We start from the raw sequence: 24,028 nt of genomic DNA, 5'->3' as shown, positions 1-24,028 counted from the left end.
GGTCATCATACTCTGCAAAACCCTTGCCGTAGTCTCGGCTGTACGGGTCCTTTGAGGGTAAGCGACCGAGAAGTCTCAGAACCATCACGAACTCATAGCCTCCACATGTCAATTGAGGAAGCCACATCTTTGTTGTTTGACCAACAGATGGCCCTGATTAGGCGTCCAGATGACTCTTGCAATATAGGGGAGTCGAGTGAAGGGAGATAGAGATTCCAGAAAGAGGAGCTTCTTTTTTTGGAGATCAGTTTGCTTTTCAGACCATGGAAGAATATTTTAGGAAAAGTTTTATTTGGAGACCCAGCTATAAAACGTAGAGTATTAAATGTACCTAATGGCTGAGTGAGCGTCTGCATGTATATTTTTACCCACTCCATTCTTAATGAGAAATGACCTTCTGGTGACCACACCAACTGGATGGGAACCCACTGGGGGAGTTACCCGGTGGCATGACTAAGTAAAAGTTGTTTCTTTTGGGTGGATTCGGGCATCACCATCAGCCCCTCTCTTGATGGCTTGATTTCTACCCTGCAGAAAATGGGTCGACAGAAGACACCCACCATTCTGTAAGAACAGTATTAGAATGAGAACAAAAGCCTATGAGAAAGTGACTTTTTTTCGAGAGGTTAGATTATGTTAGAAAACTGAAAGATAGCTTTGGAGGGAAGGGTAGGAAAGTTTGGAAACCAAGCAAATTAGGACTGTGTTCTGGAGTCTCTTACTTGGTATATTGGAAATTGGGTATCATGGGCAAAGCTACCTAAAAGGATATTGTTTATAGTGCCAAGATGATATGACCGTTCTCCATAAGAGAAGGAGCAGAGAATGAAAAGAAAATCATAGTCCCACAACTCCAGCAAGACAGACCATCTTTATTTCGAAGTAATCCTTGGCATTCTTTGTCCATATGTGTTCATGCGTGTTCTCCTGCTGGCAGTCTGGGGCTGTGACCTTCCATGTTTCCCATGTCGTGCAGTTGTCTTACATTGTTAGACTCTTCAAGAACGTAAATATCTACTTGGAGACGAACCAGCTTCCTATCCTTAGTGCCTGGACGGACAGCAGGCGCTTCGTTAAATATTCGTTTAACGAAAGGAGATCCAGGGCATTTGGAAACAATCATTTTTGCCTGGGATGGAAAGGAAAGGGGGCTGGAGGGATTTTATAGTTTGTCAGTTGCTTCTCATATTCTTTGCTTACGTACCATGCTCAGCATAACCGATGTGACCACAGCATGCTTCGGTCGGCTGCAAAATAAGGACGGATTTGATTGGCGTACATTCTGCCCAAGCAGCCCCTTGGTTTTGAGGGAGAGCACAAAAGGAAAGGGCCCATCAAGCAGACATGGGTTTATGAGTGTGGCGCTTACTGGAAGTTTGTATACAAGCTAGGCATTTAAAACTCGGGTGGCTATTACAGGGTTTACTTACACTTTCACTGAAACTGGCTCTCTGATTGGCTTGGCTGCGTGGGCGTGGGCTCTGGCTGGTCGGGGTGCTATGTTGTCCGTTCAGAGTCTGGGGACGGGACGAAGTGGATGGCCATGCGAAATGGCTTTAAAAGAGAACCAGCGGTTCCTGGGTAGCTCAGTCGGTTAAGCGTCTGACTCTTGATTTCAGCTCAGGTCATGATCTCAGGGTTGTGAGATGGAGCCCCACGTCGGGCTCCATGCTGGGTGTGGAGCCTGCTTAGGATTCTTTCTCTTTCTTTCCCTCTGCCCCTCCTCCACACTCTCCCCCACTCTAAAAAAAAAAAAAAGACCAGAAAGAAAGCAGGACCTCCCTTAGTCTCTTGAGACGCTCTGTGTGTCACATGGTGGGGGGCAAGTTAGAGGGTATAATACTGAACGCCTTTACCCTCTGGTTCCTTCCTCAAAAACCCATCTGGAGAACAAGCATTTTCTCTTTACTTTCTTTTATCCCTTCAAGCCTGGAAATAGAACAGCTCTTGGGCTCGCCTTTAGAGATGGGCTGTGAGATCAGACCACAGGTTGTCCTGGGAGGTGCGGGGCATGGGGAGACCCGAACTGGTTCTTGCTTCACCGTGTACCAGTTTCATCCCTCAGACAGATATCTTAAACTCTTTGGACTTGAGGCACCTGGAGATCCAGAGAGTAGACCCGTGCTGGCAATGACTCTGGAGAGGGGGTGGGCCACCTGCCTTGAGTCTCGGCGGCATCTGCATTCAGCCTATAACATGGGTTTGTTTGCCGAATGTCTTCCCAGGCGCCATCAACTTCCTGCGCTCTCTCCTGGAACCAGATCCTGTGAAGAGGCCCAATATTCAGCAAGCACTGGCGAATCGCTGGCTTAATGAGAATTACACGGGCAAAGTGCCATGTAATGTCACCTATCCCAACAGGTAATGAAGTACACACAGATGGACCCCTTCTCAGGCCAGGTGGGGCTGCCTTATGAGCCCTGAACACTTCTGGACAGGAAGCGGTACACGATCCAAGGAGAAGCTGTGTTTTCTCCTGGCCACCCATCATCCATGCCCATACATCCAGAGACAGGCCCACCTCAGTGCACGGGAGGAAGTGTAGATGGGGCCACCCCATGTGGTTGTGCGGAGTGTGCCCTGCATGGGGCCCGCAGCGGAGGGTGGATGGAGGCCGGACTCCACGACACATTCCCCTTGTCATACTTGCCCTGGGGGGCTTGCGTCTTCACAGAGTGGCGCCTCTTTCTAATTCACACAAAGGGACCGTTCAGCCTAGCTGTGGCCTGAGTGAGTGTGTGTGTGTGTGTGTGTCTGAGTTTGAGTGTGTCTGTGACAGTATCTGATTGTGTTTGAGTGTGTGTGAGATTTAGCCTCAGGCAGAGTCCAGGGGGATTGGCCTTCTCCCCTTTCAAACCGCCCCTTGGGCCCCTCTGCTGCTGCTTTGCTCCGATGGTTAGTTGAGCCCATAGTCCCCTGCTTAGAGTGGTGGGGGCAGGAAGAAAAGGCGGTAGAAGGAGGCACTTGCTTCAGACCATCTTTCCCTGCAGACTTCCTGTGAAGGCTTCACCTTAGCAGCTCCCAAGAGGAGAATGCTTCAAGCAAGGCTCGAGGGTGGGGATCCACAGCGTGGAAACCCTGAGGGGCACCTCGTGGTGGCCCACACGTCTCCATTGCTGCTGTCTGACTGCAGATTTGAAAACAAGTGCAAGAAAACGTTTCCTTGTACTTTTTCCCTACTCATCTGACCTGTTGTTAACTGCCGGGATTGAAGGCATGAGGCCCCTCACCTTGGTTCCTTTACAGCAAACATGAAGACCACATGGGTCACATACCTTCCAGGACTGGGACCCACTCCCTAGGGCCTGGGACTGCTCACTCTAGTCTGAAGCCCAGATGAGAACAAGGACCACTGATGAAGGGGGACAGGTATTTTCAAAATGTCAAGGAAGGTCTGGAAACATCCACCAAGCCATAGGAAAGCTGTCGCACTGAGTTCTCCAAATAGGATGGGCAGGCAGGGCTCTGTCTTGGGGAGAAAGTTCTAGAAGAACTTAAGAGGCCACGGGTAGAGTCTGCATCCATGCTACTGAGCCAAACTTACACTCACTGTAGATGAGGTGGTTTCATTCCGTTGCCATCTAGAATTCTAGCATTTGAGTCTTGAGAGGTAATTGAAACAAAGTCTAGGTTACTTAGGTTACCGAGGGAACCTGGAAATAGACTGCTGGTTTCCAACACTGGCTCCACTTGGCCCGTATCTGAAACAGACACCAGAAATATTACCTCCACGTGAGATGGAAAGCAAAGCCGAGGAGCCATGGCTCCTTACCAGTGCTCGCGAAGGACGGCAGCACGCAGGTATGCTTTCTGTCAGAGGAGGGGGCGCTGGTGACAGCCGCGTGAGTCATTACACTAATGTAATCACCGCCTAAATGAACATGATCAATCCACTCAACGTGGCAGCCGTTCAAAGGCAGGGGAGCGGTATTAGAAGTACAGTCTCCCCCTCTTGTCGGCCGCAGCCTCATCCACGAAGAGGCGCCTCGCTCTGCAGCTTTTCCACACGTGGTGGCCAGGCATTTGTAGATTCAAACTTAAACTCAAGGATCCTCAACTGGTTTTTGCCAGATGAGCAGTTTTTTGCCTTTAGACTTGGTCAGAAGCATAAAGGCTGCACATGAACGAATTGGGTTGTGAAAACGGTTAAGATCATGTATATTAAACAGCCGCTTACTATCTTCTGTTTATACAAGTCCCATTGGTCATTTCGCACCAGAGGTAAATTAATGTTCCGTTTTGAAGTACCGAAACCAGCAATCTGAACTCTTGCAGGAGGTAGGCTTTTTACAGTCTTGATTTTGAAAAATCTGTAAAGCAAAAAGAAGAAGGGGAAGGAGAAGAAAGAAAGAAACAGTGCTTTTAATACTTATTTTTCAGGGTTGACCAGAGCAGGGATAAATGGAGTAAGAACATGTGATTGGGGGGCGCCTGGGTGGCTCAGTTGTTGAGCACCTGCCTTGGCTCAGAGCGTGATCCCAGAGTCCTGGGATCGAGCCCCATGTCGGGCTCCCTGCTCCACTGGGAGCCTGCTTCTTCCTCTCCCACTCCCCCTGCTTGTGTTCCCTCTCTCATTGGCTGTCTCTCTCTTTGTCAAATAAGTGAATAAAATCTTTAAAAAAAAAAAAACAAAACCATGTGATCAGGGAAAGGAATATAGACCGCATTATATGGTATATTTTATAGCTTCCCAACAAGCCTAGCCTCAGATTTCATTATTTTAGATGTTGTTGAAAATGTTTTACTTTTGGGAAAGAGCGAAAATACAGGGCTTATGTTTTATATCACTCTTCTGTAAAGCCTTCTGTTAAGTCATTTGGGCTTCCAAGTTGATCTCCAAAAGGCAAGAGGAAAATAGCTTTAAAAGTCAACTTTTTATAATAAATATTCATGCCACTCAGTCAACAGTTTGCTGTGCACCCGGCCAGCCTCCCTATGCTAGGAGCAGATATTTTTAGGGAGGTGACCTTGGCTGCCTGCCTCCATCTCCCTGCTCGAGCCTGGACAGTTTCCCAGCGTCGTCCAGTTAGCGCCAGAGGTGGGCGGGAGGGAAAGGAGGTCATTGGCAACAGGGTGGCATTAGGCCGAAGTTGGTATAACAAGGTATTTAATGCAGATTTACTTAGAATTACACCTAGTGTTCTGGAACGTTTTACTAGTGTCCATATCGTCCAAACATAGGGAGATCGTAAAAATCAAATAACTGATATTGCAGACTTCCAAATGTCCACGTTGCTTATTGAAAATGTTTAGTACTGTCGGTCAACAGAGTCGACAGTGTCTTTCAGCAGACCTCTCCTATTTCTGAAGACAATGGATATGAAGGGCAGAGAAGGGCGCTTACTGCACCCTTCTCCCCTCCACCACCCAGCCCCACCCTGGTGGCACCCCTCTTCCGGAGGGCTCTCTCTTCCGGGGCCTGCTCCAGGGGTAGGGGGCGGGCTGCCGAGGGTGGCGGTGGTTTGATTGGCCAGCGGCGGCTCATGCAGCCGTGATCTGATTGGCCCCGGGTGAGGCCATGCAGCCGTGGTCTGATTGGCCAAAGAGGAGGCACAGGGCAATGGTCTGATTGGCCAGGGACAGGGTCACGCCCACACACATTACTGGGTAGTTTCAAAAATCGAGCCTTCTGCTTTAGTAAGTGCTTTGGCAAACTTCAAGTCATTGTATTCTTTTTAGACAAACATTATTTTTTATCACTAGTCATTCCTACCCCCTCCTATCCATTATCTAGAATTAGTGATTTTGTGGCCAACAGGGAGGGGAGGGCAGATTTTGTGGTTCCGTGGGTGCCTTTTCTTTGGGTGGCACTTACCTATATCTAGGGAGGGACTGCAGCCACAGGTTATGCCGATGGTTGATGGGAGATGGTCCGCAGACCTAGGTCTGCTCTTGCTGCCCTTTTCAGCTGGCCCGTGAATTTGGCAAGTCTGTTTCCTCTTCTGTATCATGATGGAGTTGTCCTGTGTGGTTTGGCAAGGCATTATGGGTTGGGGGTCCCATAAAAAATGTCCTCGGACCCTTGGTGGAGGGTTGGTGGGCTACAGAGCTCTCCCACCGGATGTGCTTGCTTCTCAGGGTGCCCTATTTCTATCTCTCTTAAGGGATTTAGAAGGTTCTATTTGATGGTGTACCCCTTGCTACCATCACACACACACACTCTATACTCCTCCGCTTGCTGTCTTGTTCTCCATAGCCCTTCCTCGTGTCTATTTATTTGAGAGCTGCTGAGTGTAGAGGTTTAGCATCTAGACTCTGAGCCAGGCTGCCAGCGTTTGAATTCTGGGGCTGCTACTTCCTGCCTATGTGACCCCGAGGTCACAAGTCACTTCACAGCTGCGGGCCTCAGTTTCTTCCATCTGTAACATGGGGATAATAATAGTACCTACTCACAAGATTTTCATGAAGACTGAATGAATTTATTTTGTCTGTTCCCCACTGGAACGTTGACTCCATGAGACAGGGACTTGTTGAAGGAATGAATAAATGAATGAATGGATGAGTAGATAAATGAATAACAGGCATTCATTTCTAACCAAGGAGTTTATCTTCATAATACTCCCGTGAAACAGCTTTAATCTGTCTTCCGGGAGCACCCTACTTTGCAGCTGAGCCTCCAGTTCCCTCTTGGTGAACGCGGGATTTCACACTGTTCCTTTAAACACAGTCTGGGTTGACTTCTGAATGTGCTCCTTTCCCAGCCCCACTTACACCCAACTCAACTGTGGGCTCTACCCATGTCCAATAAACACATTTTTAGAAAAGAGTGCCAGATTGTAAAGAAATTTGGGGATAATTGGGGAAATCTGAATATGGTGTAGATATTAGAGAATACTGGGCAATTATTACAAATTATTAAATTATTGGGTGTGTGGATGGAATTGTGATTCTGCAGTAGATATCCTTGGATCTTGAAGGTACACACTGGGGTGTGTACGAATGAAAGGTCATGATGTCTGTGATTTAAAATACTTGAGCACTAAATAAACAGATAAATAAATAAATGAAGAAAATAGGGCAAAGTGTTAACAGTGGTGTCTTCTGGTGTTGGGTGCACAAAGGGTATTTATACTCTTCTCACTAGTTTTCTGTCTGTGTGACATTATTCATAATAAAAAAAGTCAAGTGGATGGATGGATGGACGGACGGACGGCCGGACCTGGCTGTCCATAGGGGCCCTGGTTGGTGGGGGCGGTGGGTGCTTTGTGCCGCCATGTTTGTAAGCATCACTAAGGAGACCCCGAAGCCTCTCAGTGGAGGCGGAGAGTGACCGGTGCTCTCTCTGCTGGGCAGGATTTCCCTGGAGGACCTGAGCCCGAGTGTGGTGCTGCACATGACGGAGAAGCTGGGCTACAAGAACAGCGACGTGATCAACACCGTGCTCTCCAACCGCGCCTGCCACATCCTCGCCATCTACTTCCTCTTAAACAAGAAACTCGAGCGCTATTTGTCAGGGGTGAGTGGGGCCCTAGTGGCAGTTTTCTCTGCTCTCCCTGGAAAAAGGAGCTCTTACACCTAGAGTGTTTCTCAGTTGCTGACACTTGATCTGAGCTGTTAATTGAAACTAATGGGAGGCAGGGTTTCTGAACGTGGGATAAAATAGTAGCAGAACCGGCTTCTTTTTTGTCTGAGGTGTTTTTCAGATACCCTCCCACGGAGTTAAGCCTTGGGCAGCACTGGGAGAGATTCAAGCCACTTTTCCCTTCCGTTTCTCTGTTGCCTTTTCTGTCTACCTCTGAGCTCCTTGGGTTCCCATGTGAAAGGCACCGGCCACTTCTGTGGTCATAAAAGTTGGGGAGCAGTGCCTCTCGGGCATTCATCTCTACTGCATGATTTATGAGGAGGCCATTCTTTATATTTACTTCTCTGGAAAGTAAAAATGAACTTGAGCTTTCCTAGCTTGACCCTGGTGCCTTCAGCCCGGGCGCCAGAGTGCAGGTGTCCTGTGCCACCGGGGAGGTACAGCTGGGAGTCCCGCAGCCTGGTGGCGGGCGGGGGGACCGTGGTACCCTCATGCCTCGGTCACCTTCGTCCTTCTGCCACAAGCAGGTCATGTATGCCTGGGGAAGGCACGTACATGCCTCGGTATCTAGTTTTGACTAAATCGTCTCTCTCCGCTTAAAAATAATTCTGCATAGGAAACTCAATCAAAGGCAATATGGTTCCGCATACCACTCCTGTTTCTCCTACTCGGAAGAGGGGAGACTGACCAGTTCTGACAGGAAGTCAGCCTATTAGAGAAATCCAGAATTATCAGGAAGCCCGTTGGAAATTTGGTTGGAAATCCACGGTCACGAAGGGCGACCCTCACCCTGTGTGTATGGCGCCTTGGGATCTGATGGTGTGGGGCTGTCACTGTTAGGAAGACATTTAGAAAACAGAACATGAAGAACTTCTAGAGTTTTTTCAGTGCGCTGTTTTTTTGTTGTTGTTGTTTTCAGTGCTATTTAAAGTCATGTGATTTCACAGTATTGGGTATTTCACAAAATTCCACTGAACAATAGGCTTAGAAATCTTTTGTGAGGTTTCCATATTAGCGCTAAAGATGACTGTCCACCTACAATTGGGGAAATGATATCCTCTCTGCTGTGGCAGAAAGGACCACGCAATAATGCCCAGAAGACAAGCTGGTCAGAGTGTGTCTCTCTAGCAAATAGATTTGGGAGATGTCTAGAAAACGTTGCTGAATAGACGAAGAAGCTCATTGGAAGGCTTGTTAAACAGTTGGACGAGAGTGCAGATGTTTCTAAGCTGACTCAGGAAATGTGGTAGATTTTGCTCCAACGGGAAATTATCCACAGAAGTACTTTTTGGGTGAACCACCAAAGGAAAGATCTACACGAGGAGAAGCATTCTTAACAGTAAAAGGCTTTTAAAAATAAGAACAGTGTTTTATGGGGGGAAAAAAACATGCCCTGCGTAAGCAGTGATGGGATGACACTTCTGATGGGGACGAATGCGCAGCTTTGAGACTAGATGTTCGAGATGGTGTCGCAGCTGCAGGAAAGCAATTGTAGAAGAGAAGTTGAGGCCAGAAGACAGGATTTTTGATACCATATTTTTTTAAAGATTTTTTTATTTATTTGGGAGAAAGACAGAGTGTGTGTGTGTGAGGGCGCGTGCCAGTGCTGTGGGGGAGGGGTAGAAGGAGAGAGTCTTAAGCAGGTTCCACACTGAGCTCAGACCCTGATGCAGGGCTTGACCTCACGGCTCTGAGATCAGGACCCCGAGATCAGGACCTGAGCCAAAACCAAGAGTTGAACGCTGAACCGACGGCTCTACCCAGGTGCTCTGACACAGTATATTTTTTATATCATTTTATTAGGTGACAAGGAGTAAGAGAATCTCTTGTACCATGCCCCCATTCTCTGTTCTCCCGTGATGATGAACTTAGAAGATATTGGACTTGAAGCTGCTTCCCATTTCCTTTTTATAAGAACACCACATGCCCCACGTTTCTTTCTCTTTTTTTTTATTTTTAAAAAAATTTTTTTTAAAGATTTTTTTATTTATTTGACAGAGAGATAGAGACAGCCAGCGAGAGAGGGAACACAAGCAGGGGGAGTGGGAGAGGAAGAAGCAGGCTCATAAGGGAGAAGCCTGATGTGGGGCTCGATCCCAGAACGCTGAGATCACGCCCTGAGCTGAAGGCAGACGCTTAACGGCTGAGCCACCCAGGCGCCCCCCATGTTTCTTTCTTATCTTATCCTTTTAAGTTCCTATTTGATATTTTTTTAATCATGTATGTGATCTATTAGTACAGTGGTTCCTGCTTATAGTTATAAATAAATATGCATATATTGTAGGTGCCTTCCTAGACTGTGTTTACGCATATGGGTTCAAGGTCACACCATTTGGGGACCACTGTGGTAGAAGATCGTAGTTAAGAATTTAAATAGCTGTCAAGGAGAAGGAAGAAAAGACGATCAACACACTGATTTTTTTTTTCAAATGATGACTGGTGTTCAAAAATTCGTTTTTAGAAAGTGTCTCCATGAAGCTGACTATAAAATTCACAATTCCATATTTAAAGGATGAAATTTTTGCTTTCCTAAATAAGCTAGCCGATTCAAACATTCTTTTGGCAGAACTTCTTTGGATGCGAATCGATAAGAAGGAGGGACTTTTGGGGTTTTTTATTTTGTTGTTTTTTAAAGATTTTATTTTTAAGTAACCTCTACACTCAACGTGGGGCTTGAACTCACAGCCCTGAGATCAAGAGTCGCACACTTTACTGACTGAGCCAGCGAGGCACCCCAAGGGGCCTTATTTTTTTTTTAAGGATTCATTATTTATTTTTAGGCAGAGAGAGCGAGTGAGCGAGCACACACATGAGCAGGGGGGGGGGGCAGAGGGAGAAGGAGAGAGAGAATCCCACGCAGACCCCACACCAAGCGCGGAGCCCGACATGGGGCTCGATGTCATGACCCTGAGATCACGACCTGAGCCAAAACCAAGAGCCTGACACTCAACCGACTGAGCCACCCAGGCACCCCAGGATTTTAGTTTTTAAACTATTTTCTTTCTTTCCTCTGTCCGCCTCCACATGTACAGATACAAACTTGGGTTACTCATACTCTTCTAACAGTCACTGAAGCTCTTCGGCTGTGTCTTGATTTGTCTTTGTTTCTTGCCATCTGTTTGTTTCTGCTTCTCCGCTCTGCCCAACATCGGGGTGGCACGCAAGTGTTGCAAAGCTGAGCCTGGCTTTGTCTACCGAGAACATTCCCTAGAAACGCAGCTAATGTTCTCGCTGGAGAAGGTTTTTATTGTATTGTGTCTGTTTTGCACTTCACCCTTCAACCATAGGACATACCCGTTCTGAGAACCGGCGTCTAGGCAAGGGGCTGCTTTTAACTCGAGCGAAGTAATCCCCACAGACAGCTACAGCTGGTCCGCTCCATAATTTCCACACACAGCTAATTTAATTGCACGGGGTATGCACTGTCCCAGCTATTAATCTCATCAACCAATTATTAACAACCCATGTATAATTTTGAAACCGAAACTAGTGAACTAAAAAGTAAAATACATACCTTAATTATTCCTTAATTATTTGTCGTTTCTCTCTTTCTCTCTCGGTTCTCAGTTCTTCTTCCTAAAACCAAGAAGCGTAGACTTTATGTTGGAGCCTGTAAGGCCATTCCATGAATATTTGTTGGTTGGTAAACTAATTAGTCATTTAATTCACCCGTCTCCAGACAGGATTACCCCTCAGTCATGCACCTAGACCATCTCAGATACAGTTTGCCATCATCTTTAAGCTGTATTATGAATTGCTGTGACTCACGGCGGGGGGGCCGGGGGGCAGACAAGGCTTATGTTTTTCAATAAGCTGATAAGCAAGGTCCATATCCTGTTTAATAGTTCAATAAAATAAGTTATTCTTTCCAGCTCACAGATTTGTGAGTTCTGCTTTCACACCTTAGAGTAGCCTTCATTGCACCGATGAAAAAATCCGAGACCAGCAAGGAGAGGTGACGTGCCCAGGGTCAACAGTAGGAGGTTGCCCCACTCTGGGTCTGGGGCTCCCCCACCTCGCCTCATCCCACCTGTGGGCCATCCTCGGATAAGGCTTTGCATCGCAAGTAACTGGCTTGCCAACCGCTTTTGACACTTTCTCCACCAAGCTGGCTTAAAAATTAATGACTGTGTAATGGACATTTCTCTTCCCTGTGAGTTAAGCCATGCTTTCTCCCTCCTTCTCCTCTGATAGAAATCTGACATCCAAGACAGCATTTGCTACAAGACCCAGCTCTACCAGATAGAAAAGTGCAGGCCCACCAAGGAACCGTACGAGGTGAGTGACCCCCAAAACAAAACCCAGGATCACTTAGGAAGAGTGGATTTCCATTTTGAGAGCAGAGAGGAAAGGAAACCAATGACGGTGGGACATAGAAGCAGCAAAAGACAAAAATACTGGCTTAACTGAGCCCCCAAAATGGTTTCCAGTCAAGCCACGATCTCTCAGTCGTCAGACTGTGGTTCACAGCTGTGGCCACACATTAGAATCACCCGGGAGCATTTAAACATCTGGATGAGCAGACTGTCCTCAGACCATCTCCACTGAATCTCACGGGGCGGGAATTGGGGGGCGGGAGGGATCAGTATTTTTTAAAGCTCCCTGGCTGTTTCCATTGAGTGGCCAAGGTTGGAAACCATTGTCAGGTCTTCAAAGGGTAAGAAGGAGATGCTGAAAAATATGCATGAGTGTAATGCTTGGCATCAGGAGGAGACAGTAAAGTGAGGGACAGGAGAAAGTGTTGGATGACAGCAAGCTTTTCCGGGCAACTTGATGCTGCCTAGTACGTACCTAAGCGAAAATACCAAGATTCTTTGATTTCCGAGTAAAAACTAGACTCACATGGCAAGTCGTACCAATTTTGGACCCCAAATACATGCTTGTGAAGAGACTAGGGCCCGGGTCACAGGGTGAGGGTGCCCCCACCCACCCATCCCGGAGCCCGCCTTCGGCACTTTGTCAAATATGGCGTCTCTGCCTTCTCACCGATTTTCCTGGGAATCTGCTTGATTTCCCCTCCGGAGCCTCTGCCATGTGCCCCTGGAATGTTTTCATTTGAAGAGACATCCAAAGGGGAGCCTTCCTCCTGCCCTGCTTGAAGCCGACGGGCCTGCCTGCTTCCCTCTTCCTTTACGGACTCGATTTTCATCCTGGTTATTGCATGAGCCGGGCCTGTCACTGGGGAGGGCAGTTCTCCCGGGTTTTTCTTGAGCGAAGGCTGCAGTGAAGGGGGGCGGTGACTGAACATCATGCCAGGCACCACGTGTAAATGTGACAAGCCCCGGGAAGGCCACCCCTGAGCGTCAGGGCAGGACAGAACGGCACAGCTGTCCCATCTAGGCACTGCCTAGGGGACGGCGAGATTGAAGGAGGCGGGGATGAGGAGGCGCCCGTGGCAGAGAAGCCAGCAAGGACCACAGGGGTGGCCAGGGAGCCATGGGAGGTGCGGGAGACGCTGCAGGGGATGGGCCAGGAAGACCATGGGAGAGGCCGAGTGTGACATGGTCAGTGGTGTTGGCTGAACAGTTAGTTAGGCCCTGGAGAGTCTTCCAGAGCCCAGCTTGTGGAAGTGGCAAGGGCAGAAAGAGATTGCATGGGTTTCAGAAGAGGAAGAAGGGAAGTGAAGACAGTGACCATGACCTCTCCGTCTGTGGCAGTGAGGAGGAGAGGCTGTGCCCTCCCCACCCACCCCCACTGCTTGAGGCTTACCTGGCTTGGGAGGAGTGAGGGTGGGGGAAGTTGGGAGGAGCTCCAGGGATGGCTGGGGGTGGGCAGGCTTAGCAGGCTGGAGGCCTCCTTCCTCGGAGACAGGCTGCAGCACCGGCAAGATGAGGGTGCAGGTCAGCTTTTGAGGGGCGGGGGGCGCGCCAGGGCTGAGCCACAAGCCCCTGCATGGCTTTCAGGCTGAGGGCAGGAGGGGGGAGGTGGTGTAGGGGCCAGCCTCCCCTGAGCGCCAGACCCCCCCGAGCCGATTGCTTACTAAACCTTCTCCTGAGCAAAGGTGTCCCCAACCCAGCGCCCTGGAACCGCCCCACCCCCAGTGTCTGTCTGCAAATGGCAGCCCCAACGTCAGCACAGGGCAGAAACGCAGGAGTTCCTTTTCCTCACCCCCAGAGCCAGTCTGTCACCAGGCTCTGCCCGCTTGACTCCTAAACCTCTCAGCCCCGTCCGCGCCCTGCGTCTCTACCCTCGCACCCCAGGCCAGACACCACCGCCTCTGGCCTGGCTGTTGGCCGTGGCCCTGACTGGTCGCCCACCTTCCCCGTGAACGCCTGGCTCTCGCTTCTTTGCCCGCCAGCCAGAGCTGAGCCATCCACACTCGGATGGGATCACGTCGCTTCCCTGCTCCAAGCCTTCGAAAGCTTCCTTAACCTGGAAGGCAGGGTCGGTGACAAGCCCACGCGTCACGGATTAGACTGGCGTCTGCTCGCCTCTCCAGCCTTGTCCCCCAGACCCACACACGCAGCCCTGCTTCTTGCTGTGGGCTCAGACCCACGGGGCCTTCAGACTTCTGTGCTCTCTTGGCTCCCAGCGCTGTGCACACCCTGTTCCTTCTTCCAGAATGTTCCCCTCACCTCTCTTTGCTGATTGGGATCTTCTGTCTTCAGATTCCAAGGCAGCCTCAGTTCCTCCTGGACCCCTGCCATTCTCTGACCTCTGCCATGGCATCCCATCTCTCCACAGGCTGTCACACCCCATTCTGTGTCCTGGAGCTTGTCCCATTTGCACGTTCTGTTTGCCCAGGGAGTGTTTGACTCACATCTCTCACCCACTCTGGACTGTGAGTTCTGTAAGAGCAGGGAGTGTGCCCCTTTTGCTCCTCACCATATCCCTAGAGTCTACACAATGCGTGGCATGCAGTAGGCGCTCAGCAAATATTTGCTAAATGAAAAAATGGAAGAATCAAGTGGACCTTGACCAGGGTAGAATTGGGACCACAGGGGAGAAGGTAGAATGATCCAGGTGGACACCCAGCTTGACTGAAGTGGGGGACACACCTGCAGCCTAGCACTCAAGTCCCATGGTCGTTACCAGGTACCCATGGCCTAGGGCAGGGAGGGACATGTCCTGGTCACTTGCTCTGAGGATTGTCACCTCAGCTGGCGCGCAGAAGATGCAGAATTCACCATGAGGCTCCCTTGCCTCTTGGTCTGCATTTGACTCTCGAGGGACTCAAGTAACAGTGCACCCCGTGCCCAACGTGTGTGCCCTAAGTGTCCTCTGAGCCACCTTGCTGACGCCCATGTCCTTGGTTGCCCTCGAACCTGACCCCTGCGATTGTTTGTTTGAAAGCGGCCTTTTTTTCCCACCCAGATTATTTTTCTCGGATGATTATCTCATTTGGCCTGAAAACACATGGCGAGTGTTTTAAACATTTGTTGAAATATTTAACGGTTAGGGTTTAAATAGGAACGCTAATGGGAAAAGAGCATTTCAATTTTCTATGATCCATTTGTTTTCTCCAAACGGCAGCGATACTTGTACTAATTAAATTACAGGCCGTTGCTAGATTATCCAACCCGCCTCTGTTGGAGCCCGGAGAGTGGAATGGGGCCAGTTAGAAAACGTGTTTAGAGGAGCTGAAAGGGCCCAGGGTTTTTAGGTAAAGCCCCCTCGGAGCCTCCGTGCACCTCCTTCCAGTCACCATCGGCTGGTTCAGGAGAAGCCATGGGGAGGGGGATGGGTTTCAGGTCGCCCACAAGCTGGCTGGGGGCGGGGGGGGGGGGCTCAGGGCCGTGTCCCTGCCCCCCCACAGACCGTGGCCTCTTTGTTCTTCTCAGTCCCAGTTCTTTTTCTCCTAGAAGACAAAGGAGCTGAATTCAGTTGACAAAATTTCCCCCTTGGGACTACAGGGCTGTTCTTGTACGACTTCACCTCTTTCTCCTCCTCCTCTTCCTTTAAAAGGTGGCAAATATGTCTATAAAAGTGGGACACATGTCTCATCTACGAACGCTCGAGCACGTGCCGCAGGGACTTTTCTTCCTAAAAAAAAAGAAAGAAAAAAAGAGGCGCTGGAGGACGGAGGAGGTCGAGGAGGGGCAGTCATCATTTTGAAACTGGCTTCTTACAGCCGCGCAGAGCCAGAGGCCGTGTTTGTTAAAACGTGCTAACGTACAGAGCAGTGTAAACTTGAGCTCGGAGGGCTTCTCTGTAGTGCAGAGCCACCAGGCAGCCTGGGAAGGACGCTGTGCAGGGGGTGACAGAGGGCCTGGAGCGGCGTGCGGGGGCTGCTGTGACAAGGCGTCACAAAGCATCACACACGGGGTGTTAAACAGCAGGGATTCACTGTACCCCGGTTCCCGAGGCCAGAAGTGCGAGCTCAAGGTTGGGGTCCCTTTGAGAGCTGTGAGGGGAGAACCTGTCCCGTGCCTCCTGACTACTGGGGGGTACTGGGATCTTTGGGTTCCTCGGCTTTGGGGTTCCTTGGGTTATAGCACCACTGATCTCTGCCAGCCTCTTCACCTGCTCTTCTCTGTGTGTGCGTCTGTGTCCAGTTTCCCCCCTTTTATGAGAATACCAGTCCTGTTGCATGGGGGCTGGATGACCTCTGTAAAAGTGACCTCCCCAGCAGGCCCCCTCCTCAAAGGCAAAGGAGAGCGTGCTTTCACACGCCCCTCTCCCCCAAGCATCAAATATGACACGATCGGCTGGTCCTGACCCTGTCTTCCAAGAAGGTCACATTCTGAGGTCCTGGGGGTTAGGACTCCAACATTTGAACTTGGGGAGAATGCAATTCATCCCATCACAGGGGCTGTAAGTTTAAAGGGAAAATACTAAAATGTTGCCTTGGCGTCTTGTTTCAAATCTATGCAACTTGTAAAAATAAAGTCTGGAATCAGATCAGACGATCTGTGCTGTTGGAAATCAGAATGGTGGTTACCTTTGGGGACTGGGAAAGGACACAGATGGGGGTGCCAGCTGGGTTCTGTATCTTGATCTGGGTGCTGTCTCTGTGTGTGTTTTTGCTCTTGGAGAAAACGCATTGGCGGCACCGCTTCCTCGCCGTTAGAGCACTCCTCCGTCATGTGTCTTAGACTTTAATAAAAACTCACCTAGAAAATCTCTCCAGTGCATGAATTAGAGCATCTGTGCCTACTTGCGTGATGGTTTACGAGGTTGGCTGCTTCTGTGTAAACATTGAAACGAATACTTCTCAGCCAGAGCTGCAAGTGGTAGGGGATAGACTTTAGGGAATAAACAGCAGGTACAACTTCTTAAATTGTTGAAAATATTGCTTTTCATAGGCCTCCCTGGACACCTGGACAAGAGACCTTGAATTCCATGCTGTGCAGGTAAGAACTTGGGGGTTATGATGGATTAGAGTAAGTTCTCTAGGGAAAACCAACAGAGTGTGTGTGTGTGTGTGTGTGTGTGTGTGTGATGCTTGGATACCCAGGGAAAAGTGCATGTTTCAGCTCAGTCCCAAGGCCTTCTGGAAGCAGAATTCCTTCTTCCTCAGGATACTTCAGCCTCTTACTGCCTTCAACTGATTGCATGAGGCCCACCCACATTGTTTAGGGTCATCTGCTTTACTCAAAGCCTACTGATTTAATCACATTTAAAACATACCTTCACAACAACATCTAGACTGCTGTTTGACCAAACACTGGGTACCATGGCCTACCCACGTCGACACTTGAAATTAACCATCACATGAGACCCTGAGGTTGGTGGGTCTTTGCTCAGGGCTCTCTGTATTCTACGTACCCCCATCCCGGTCCTGAATGAAAATGCAGAATCCGAGTGAGTGGGTTTATCAGTATCCCCTCAGATCAGACTGGTGCTTTCTATGTTGACCATTTTTTGTTGTCTTGTTGTAATTATGCACTTGGCTCTGTATTCCTGTTTCTACCTATATGAGAAGTGGGCTTTGCAACAGTCCAGAGCTTCCATGGCCTAATTTATGAACCAAGCCCCCTTTTTCTCAACTCTGTTGTGTTTTTCCTATGGCAAAATCAGATCTCTGTGGCTTTCCCAAAGCAACCAGCAAGCAACAGCTGGGCCCCTGGGCCATCCCAGAGGAAGGTCACCCTGTTACACCCACAGGAGCAAAGCTGGGGAGGAAAGGGGAGGGGGTCCTGCTCTTTGGAACACAGGAGGCTGGAGTCACAGGGACAAGTCTCAAGGGACCAGTCCTGGGGCTCAGATCTCAGAGGCCAAGGACCTGCTCTTCCTCCTTCCACTGGCTGTCAGGCCTGCAGGCCGCTCCTTCCAGAAGCACAGGGCACCATCACTCACTAGCTACTCCCTCTCTTCTCTCAGTCACGACACTAGAAGAGTCTTGGGTAGGCAGTCCTTTATGAGGCCACATTTTCCAAGTGTCCAGTTTTGTAAATGTCCACGCACTTGTGCAGTGGGTAGAAAGTGGTTTAAAGAAAACCAGCAGCTGTTTTGTGGGGGGCTTGTTTCTGGGGCTTCATGGGGTCCCCTCTCTGATCTGCCTTGGGGAGTTCAGTTGGGGGGGGGTGCGGGTGTGGGGAGCATGTGAGAATCAGAAGAAAGCCAATGAGGCCGCGCAGGCAGCAGCATCGCCGGGAGGGGAGCGCGGGAGTGGGTGTGGGCATGTCGAAGGGGGAACATAATGAGTCCTTCTGAAGATCTGTTTCTGTTACATAAGGCAGTTTCGCATCTTGTTCCCTAGATCTCTTGTGGAGAAAATAGGGCATGCAAATGAAAAGGTATAATTGGATGATCAGTTGCATTTGGTCACCTGTGCCTGGGGGGTGGGGGGGGGAGATTGGCTGGTGGTACACAAAGGCGGTTCTCGTGTGGGCTGTCCACCCCTCCACACGGACTGACCCAGCGGTTTATCCCCGGCAGGGGATGTTGGGTGGTGAAATCTTGGTATCCCCCTAAGAAACTGGTCACCGTGAAATCACCCATTCTTTTGGGCTGGAGTAGGGTGTCCTGGGGGCTTTGGGAGAAAACACCGGGGTGCAGGATCCTGGGGTTAAGTTCAACAGGGCGGCCCGAGCAGGTGTCCTCATTCCATCCTTCAGCACCCCAAAGCAGCTTTCTGTTTGGTGCCAAATATCCCTTTGTCAGGTACCAGAGAGATCCTAGAGCCAACGTTGGGCTCTTTCTGCAAAAAATTCATGCCTGGTACACCTCTCAGTGCTAATGGATTTAGTTAGGGGGTTTTGCTGGCCTCCAGAAACTCTGCATCTTGACCCTTTGGCTCTTGAGAAGCCAGAGAGTGTTGGGGAGGAGCCAAGATGAAGCCATGAAGCCCGGCAGCCCTCGAAAGAGTAGGGATCCCAGAGCAGCCCAAAGGAAGCTGTACGCATTATTCTAGAACAGTCCTGAACAGGAGGGGACTGCAATCTTGTCTTTCCTTCCAAATACTGTTTTACAGTGTTTCAGCGAAGTGCATTTCATTGCCTTTTTGCTGTTTATCGTGTAAACAGTGAAACTGGTGACTTTTGTCGTGAAAACAGAGGTAGAAAGAAAGGCCCCCGAGGAGGAAATTTTGCCAGACTTTTCAGGACAAGCCTGTCATGGGCCCTTTGATGCTTGGGGCATGTAGGGCGTGTGAAAGCTCTCTCCCCTTTGCATTAGAGAAGGGGGCTGTTGGTGTTTCACAGAAACAGGGAGAGGGAAGTAGTGGAGGACCGTGGCCTTGACCGAGATGGGCTGGAGCAGGGCCCCCCCTTTTCCCCTCGGGAACATCCTGCATCATGACTTGGAGCTCAAGCCTTCCTCTGTAGCATCCCCGGTGCCCCCCTGGGGCCCGGGAACCACAGCCTGGTCCCCGTCCCTCGCCAGCCCCTGTGTGCACCTTTCTCCCGCTTGGCCCTGCCCCCGGCTTCCCGAGGGCGTGCAGCAGCAAGAACACCGCTTTCCGGGCTTCACTTCTCCTTTCTTCCCGCCCCAACCCTCCCCCGGGGACAGCCAACGCCGCCCGGGCTTGCGTCCCTCAGGCACCGTGGCCCTCACGGTGACCCTCGGGCTCAGTGTGGCGCCCCCACTTCCAGTTCCTTCCCTCCCGTTTTCTCCCAGCCGCCAGTTGGCCGGCGTAAGGAACCCCACTCTGGAAAGGCTTTGAAAATCCTCATTGGAGAAGGGGCCCTATAAGCACAAGGAGAGAAGAGGCTTTTCAACAACAGCCATGAAAAATGGATGAGCTCTCTTGAATTGCAAATGCCCTTAACGTTCCAGGCAAAAATGTGAAAGTGTCTTTTTTTTCCCTGTCACTGGTGGCGAGGTCAGGGACTCGGTTGCCTCTGTGAGACAGTAAACATCAAACACTCTTTAGGGCCAGAGAAGGAACTTCGGAGCGGTATCACCCTTCCCAGAAGCTTGCACTCGATTTTCATTCAGTTCGGTTTTCACTGGCTTTTTTTTTTTTAAACATTTCAATAACTATTTATTAAGCCTTCTCTGTGTGCCTGGCTTTATGCCAGAGGCTATGGGGTGGAGGATACATAAAATAGTAAAATTCACTCCTGTCAGAGGGATTATAAATAGAGTTCAGGAAGGGCAAGCCTTAGAGCAGAAATGGCTAAGTAGTGTAGGTGTTTAGCGCACACGCGAGGGCGTGCGGGCCCAAGGGTGCGCAAGGGTCAGGAAAGCCCAGGATGATGGCACAGGGCTTCCTCCTCCTTGGCTTGACTGAACACAGACAAGTAGACATGGAGATGGAAGGGGTGTGTTTCATCTGCCCGTGGGCAGAATCTGTGGACCCTGCTTTAGATAAGACTACAGATTTCCAGAAGTCCTCATATGCTTTGCCTTCATTCCTATGGTGTGTTCTGGAACAACTGACCTCCTTGGGGTGACCTTGCCCTTGCTGGAACACCTCGAAACAATGCCGTGCAGGGAGCAGGGAGTGGTGGGAGCTGGCCTGTGGCCGCAGGAGGGGAAGGGGGGCCTCCCCGGAGCATCCGCGGGGGCCCCTGGCTCTTCCACTGTTCCACGTGCAGCGGAGAGCAGAGTTTTGAGGGGCTGGAGTTTCTCACATCTCCTTGGATAACTCTTCAAAAGGCAGTCACATTGTGTATTTGTGTGTGTGTCTGAGAACATGTGTTTACTTCCAACTCGAAGGATGAAAAGCCCAAAGAACAAGAAAAAAGAGGAGATTTTCTCCATCGGCCGTTTTCCAAGAAGCTGGACAAGAACGTGCCTTCGCACAAACAGCCCTCCGCCTCCCTCATCACGCAGATTCAAAACACGAAAGCTCTGCTGAAGGACCGCAAGGCCCCCAAGTCGGGCTTCCCCGACAAAGGTGGGTCAGCTCGGGCTACCGGCTGCGCCCCTGGTTTAAGCTGCCAGGCCACCGCGTCCCCCTCATGGCTGGCTGTGTGGGCCCCTGGGACACACACGATTCTTGTGCCCGCGGGAGAGCTGTGAGCACACCCAAGGGAAACCGAGAACCGTCAAGGTCCAGCCCGTGTGGTATTGGCCCCCCGTGCAGGCAGGCTTCAAGACAGCCGGGGTGGGATGCAGGGTACTGTGGGAGCAGAGACGGGGTCCATGGTATTGTGGGAGGGAGCAGAGAGCAGGATACCAAATATTTCAGGAGTGGCAATCGGAATGCAGGAGTAGAGACAGGGTGCCCAGTGTTGTGGAACAGGGACAGGTGTTCAGTATTGGAGGAACAGAGATTGGGGTGCAGGGACCGGGATCGGGGGCGTGGTGTTGTGAGAGCCTGCCCAGAAGAGGGAGCCCCTAGAGGCACTGGAGCATAGTCCATAGAGTCTGGGCTGGGGGTGGGGGCTCAGACCCCGCTCTGTTGCTTGTTGTGAGCTAAGTTCCTGACCCTCAGAGGATCCAAATTCATTCCCTTCCTGGTGCAAGGAAACCCACCTGTCGGAGCCACTGTGTGGACTAAATGAGGTGCACACGTGGGCTCGTCCACCTCTTTCAGAGTCCGACGCATCGGGCAACTGATAAATACGAGGCTCCCTCCTCCGGGGCCGCACTGAGCGGTGTGGAAAGCAAGCAGGGAAGCAGGAAAGTGTTGGGGAGACCCGAACAGCACTGAGCAGAGCAGTGTGGGCCTGTTCCCCTAAGAGAGACCTGGTTCTCAGCCAGAGAGGAAAATTCCATTCGATTCACTTTCATTCTTGAGCTTCCCCAAAGGCAGGGGGTCTCACAGGAGGAGCTCTGCTTGTCCCCCCTTTGTGCTTCTGCATTCTGGCTTTGTCGCCAGCAGCGAATCCGGGCCCTTGACGGTACTGTCCCCTGGTTGTCCCCAACAAAGTCTAGGTCCGTGCTGATACTTTGGATAGCTTTGCTACCCTCGAGGGGCATTCCGTGCCTGGGCCGGTTCTCCTTTGTTTCTTTGCGTGGTTTCCTTACCCCTGGCGTCTGAGAGCATGTTAGGTGAGAACTTAGGCAGTTGCTAGCATGGAGCACTCCCTGTGTGGCAGACCCTGTTTTAAGCTCTTAGCTCAGCCCCATTTCTAGAGCAGAGGAACTAGGCACAGGGAACTGTGCAGAGTCAGGGAGCTGGTGAGTGGCAGAGTCCAGATTTCCAGTTGGGCCGCCTGGCTCTAGAGCGTTCTCTCCTGACCGGTGTAGCCTCCTGCCTCCTGAGAAGGATGCTCACGGGGTGGGGGGCTGGTGAGCAGGCCCTTTCTGCCGGGGGTGATGCGGTGTGACGGCAGAAAAGGGAAGCTGAGGCAGAACTTGTTCCGCAAGAACTTGGCTTTATTTCCCTCCGCTTCAGATTGGTGGGGCTTTTCCCTTTCTTTTCTGGCACCGGCTGCAAACCTGGATTCCAGGCTGAGCCAGCTTGAGGTGGAAACCACGGGGACTGGCTCATTGCCGTCAATAGATAGATGAGGAGTATGCCCCCCGCCCCCGTCAGAACCGGCTGAGGCTCCGGTATGATCAGGCGTCGTGAGGGAGCCTTAGAAAGGGAGGAATTCGAACACTTGCTACAACACGGATGCGCCTTGAGGACGTTCTGCTCAGTGAAACAAGCCGGTCACAGAAGGACAAATACCAGAGGTGCCACTCAGGAGGCACCTAGCGTAGTCAGCGTCACAGACCGCAAGTGGGATGGGGGCGCCAGGGGCTGGGAACGGGGGATGCTGTTGAGTGGGTAGAGTTTTAGACTTCCACCTGAAGAGTTCTGTTTCATAGTAACACGGATGTGCTTAACACTACTGAGCTGTACGCCGAAAACCGGTGAAGATGAGAAATTTATGGGTTTTTTTTTTTTTTTTTGGCCACAATTTTAAAAAAAAGTCACGAGGGAAACACTCCTCCCGACGTCGGTTGTCTGAGGACCAATGTCACGGTCTGCGGCAAGCCGGGCCGGGTGTGTACGCTTCTGACCATTGGGTGGTGGTCCTGCTGGGCCACGTAGCTTTCTTCTTCGAAGACTCATTGGCAGGGTCCAGAATTTTAAGCAACCAGGAGAGCAGCTGTTGAGGTGGTGCCGTGGGCAAATCAGACCACGGGAGGCCTCCTGTCGCTGGCCTGCTGTCCCCTCCGTCCTGGGAAGAGCATCTGGTTCCCTGTGGGGAGCGCCGCACGCTGGGGCCCTTTGCTTCTTGGTTCCTTCTGGTCTCCCCGGGAAGGGTCTGTCCTGGTCGGGAGGCCGCAGCAGGCAGGGGAGGGCCGCTTGCCCTGTTGGTGTGCCTGTCCTCATGATGTCCTTTGCTTTCTTGGGTGCAGACTCCTTCGGCTGCCGCAATATTTTCCGCAAAACGTCAGACTCCAATTGCGTGGCTTCTTCTTCCATGGAATTCATCCCCGTCCCACCCCCCAGGACCCCCAGGATTGTCAAGAGACCGGAGCCCCCTCAGCAGGGCCCCGGCGCCCCTGGCATCCCCCCCAAGGAAGACCCCCTGGTGCTGGATATGGTACGCTCCTTCGAGTCCGTGGATCGTGAGGACCACCCCGAACCGCTGTCCCCGTCTCATCACTATAGGATTCTAGGCTCGCCTGGGGGCTTGGCCCGCGGGAATCCCGGTGAGCGGACGCTCTCCCCGGCCCTGCTGCCCGGAAGCCTGTCCCCTCTGCAAACTCCTTTGCATCCCACTCTGGTCTCCTTTGCTCACGAAGAAAAGAACAGCCCCCCAAAGGAAGAGGGCATGTGTGCCCCATCTCCGGCTGCCGGGAACGGCACCACGCAGCCGCTGGGGAGCCCGAACTGCGTGAAGAGCCGCGGCAGGTTCCCCATGATGGGCATCGGACAGATGCTTCGGAAGCGCCAGCAGAGCCTGCAGCCCTCCACAGACAGGCCCCTGGAGGCCAGCATGCCCCCGCTGCAGCCCATGGCCCCCGTGAGCCTCTCCTTCGACGTGCCCGATGGGGTCAAAGGCCAGTGCTAACCTGGGCCAGGGGCAGGATGCTAGGTATTTCTGAGGAAAGTAGCAGAATAGAGCCCCCCACACGCATCAGGGTGTGAAGAATTGGCCTCGTGGGAGCCTCCTTCAGGGTCTCCTCTCCCCCTGCCGCGTCCCAGCTGTGAACCGCAGACACCCACAGACCCAACCCGGGCTTGCGGAGGGACCCCGAGGTGCTGGAATGGACTCGGAGGGGTGGCTAGAG

General features: G+C 51.2%; 1 protein-coding gene across 1 annotated transcript in view; it reads left to right on the top strand.

Annotated features, from left to right (window-relative positions):
- Positions 1-23,808, top strand: part of HUNK (hormonally up-regulated Neu-associated kinase) — a 101,896-nt gene extending 78,088 nt beyond the window's left edge. The window contains exons 6-11 of the mRNA XM_040621036.1: positions 2,226-2,361; positions 7,294-7,456; positions 11,717-11,800; positions 16,768-16,815; positions 20,567-20,747; positions 23,150-23,808. Coding sequence (XP_040476970.1) covers positions 2,226-2,361; positions 7,294-7,456; positions 11,717-11,800; positions 16,768-16,815; positions 20,567-20,747; positions 23,150-23,808 — 1,271 coding nt within the window. The remainder of the gene's footprint in view (positions 1-2,225; positions 2,362-7,293; positions 7,457-11,716; positions 11,801-16,767; positions 16,816-20,566; positions 20,748-23,149) is intronic.
- The last annotated feature ends 220 nt before the right edge of the window (positions 23,809-24,028 follow it).

This window comes from Ursus maritimus, unplaced genomic scaffold (genome assembly GCF_017311325.1).
Source record: "Ursus maritimus isolate PB19 unplaced genomic scaffold, ASM1731132v1 scaffold_4, whole genome shotgun sequence".
Taxonomy (NCBI): Eukaryota; Metazoa; Chordata; class Mammalia; order Carnivora; family Ursidae; genus Ursus; species Ursus maritimus.
This window is presented reverse-complemented; position numbering and strand designations above follow the sequence as displayed.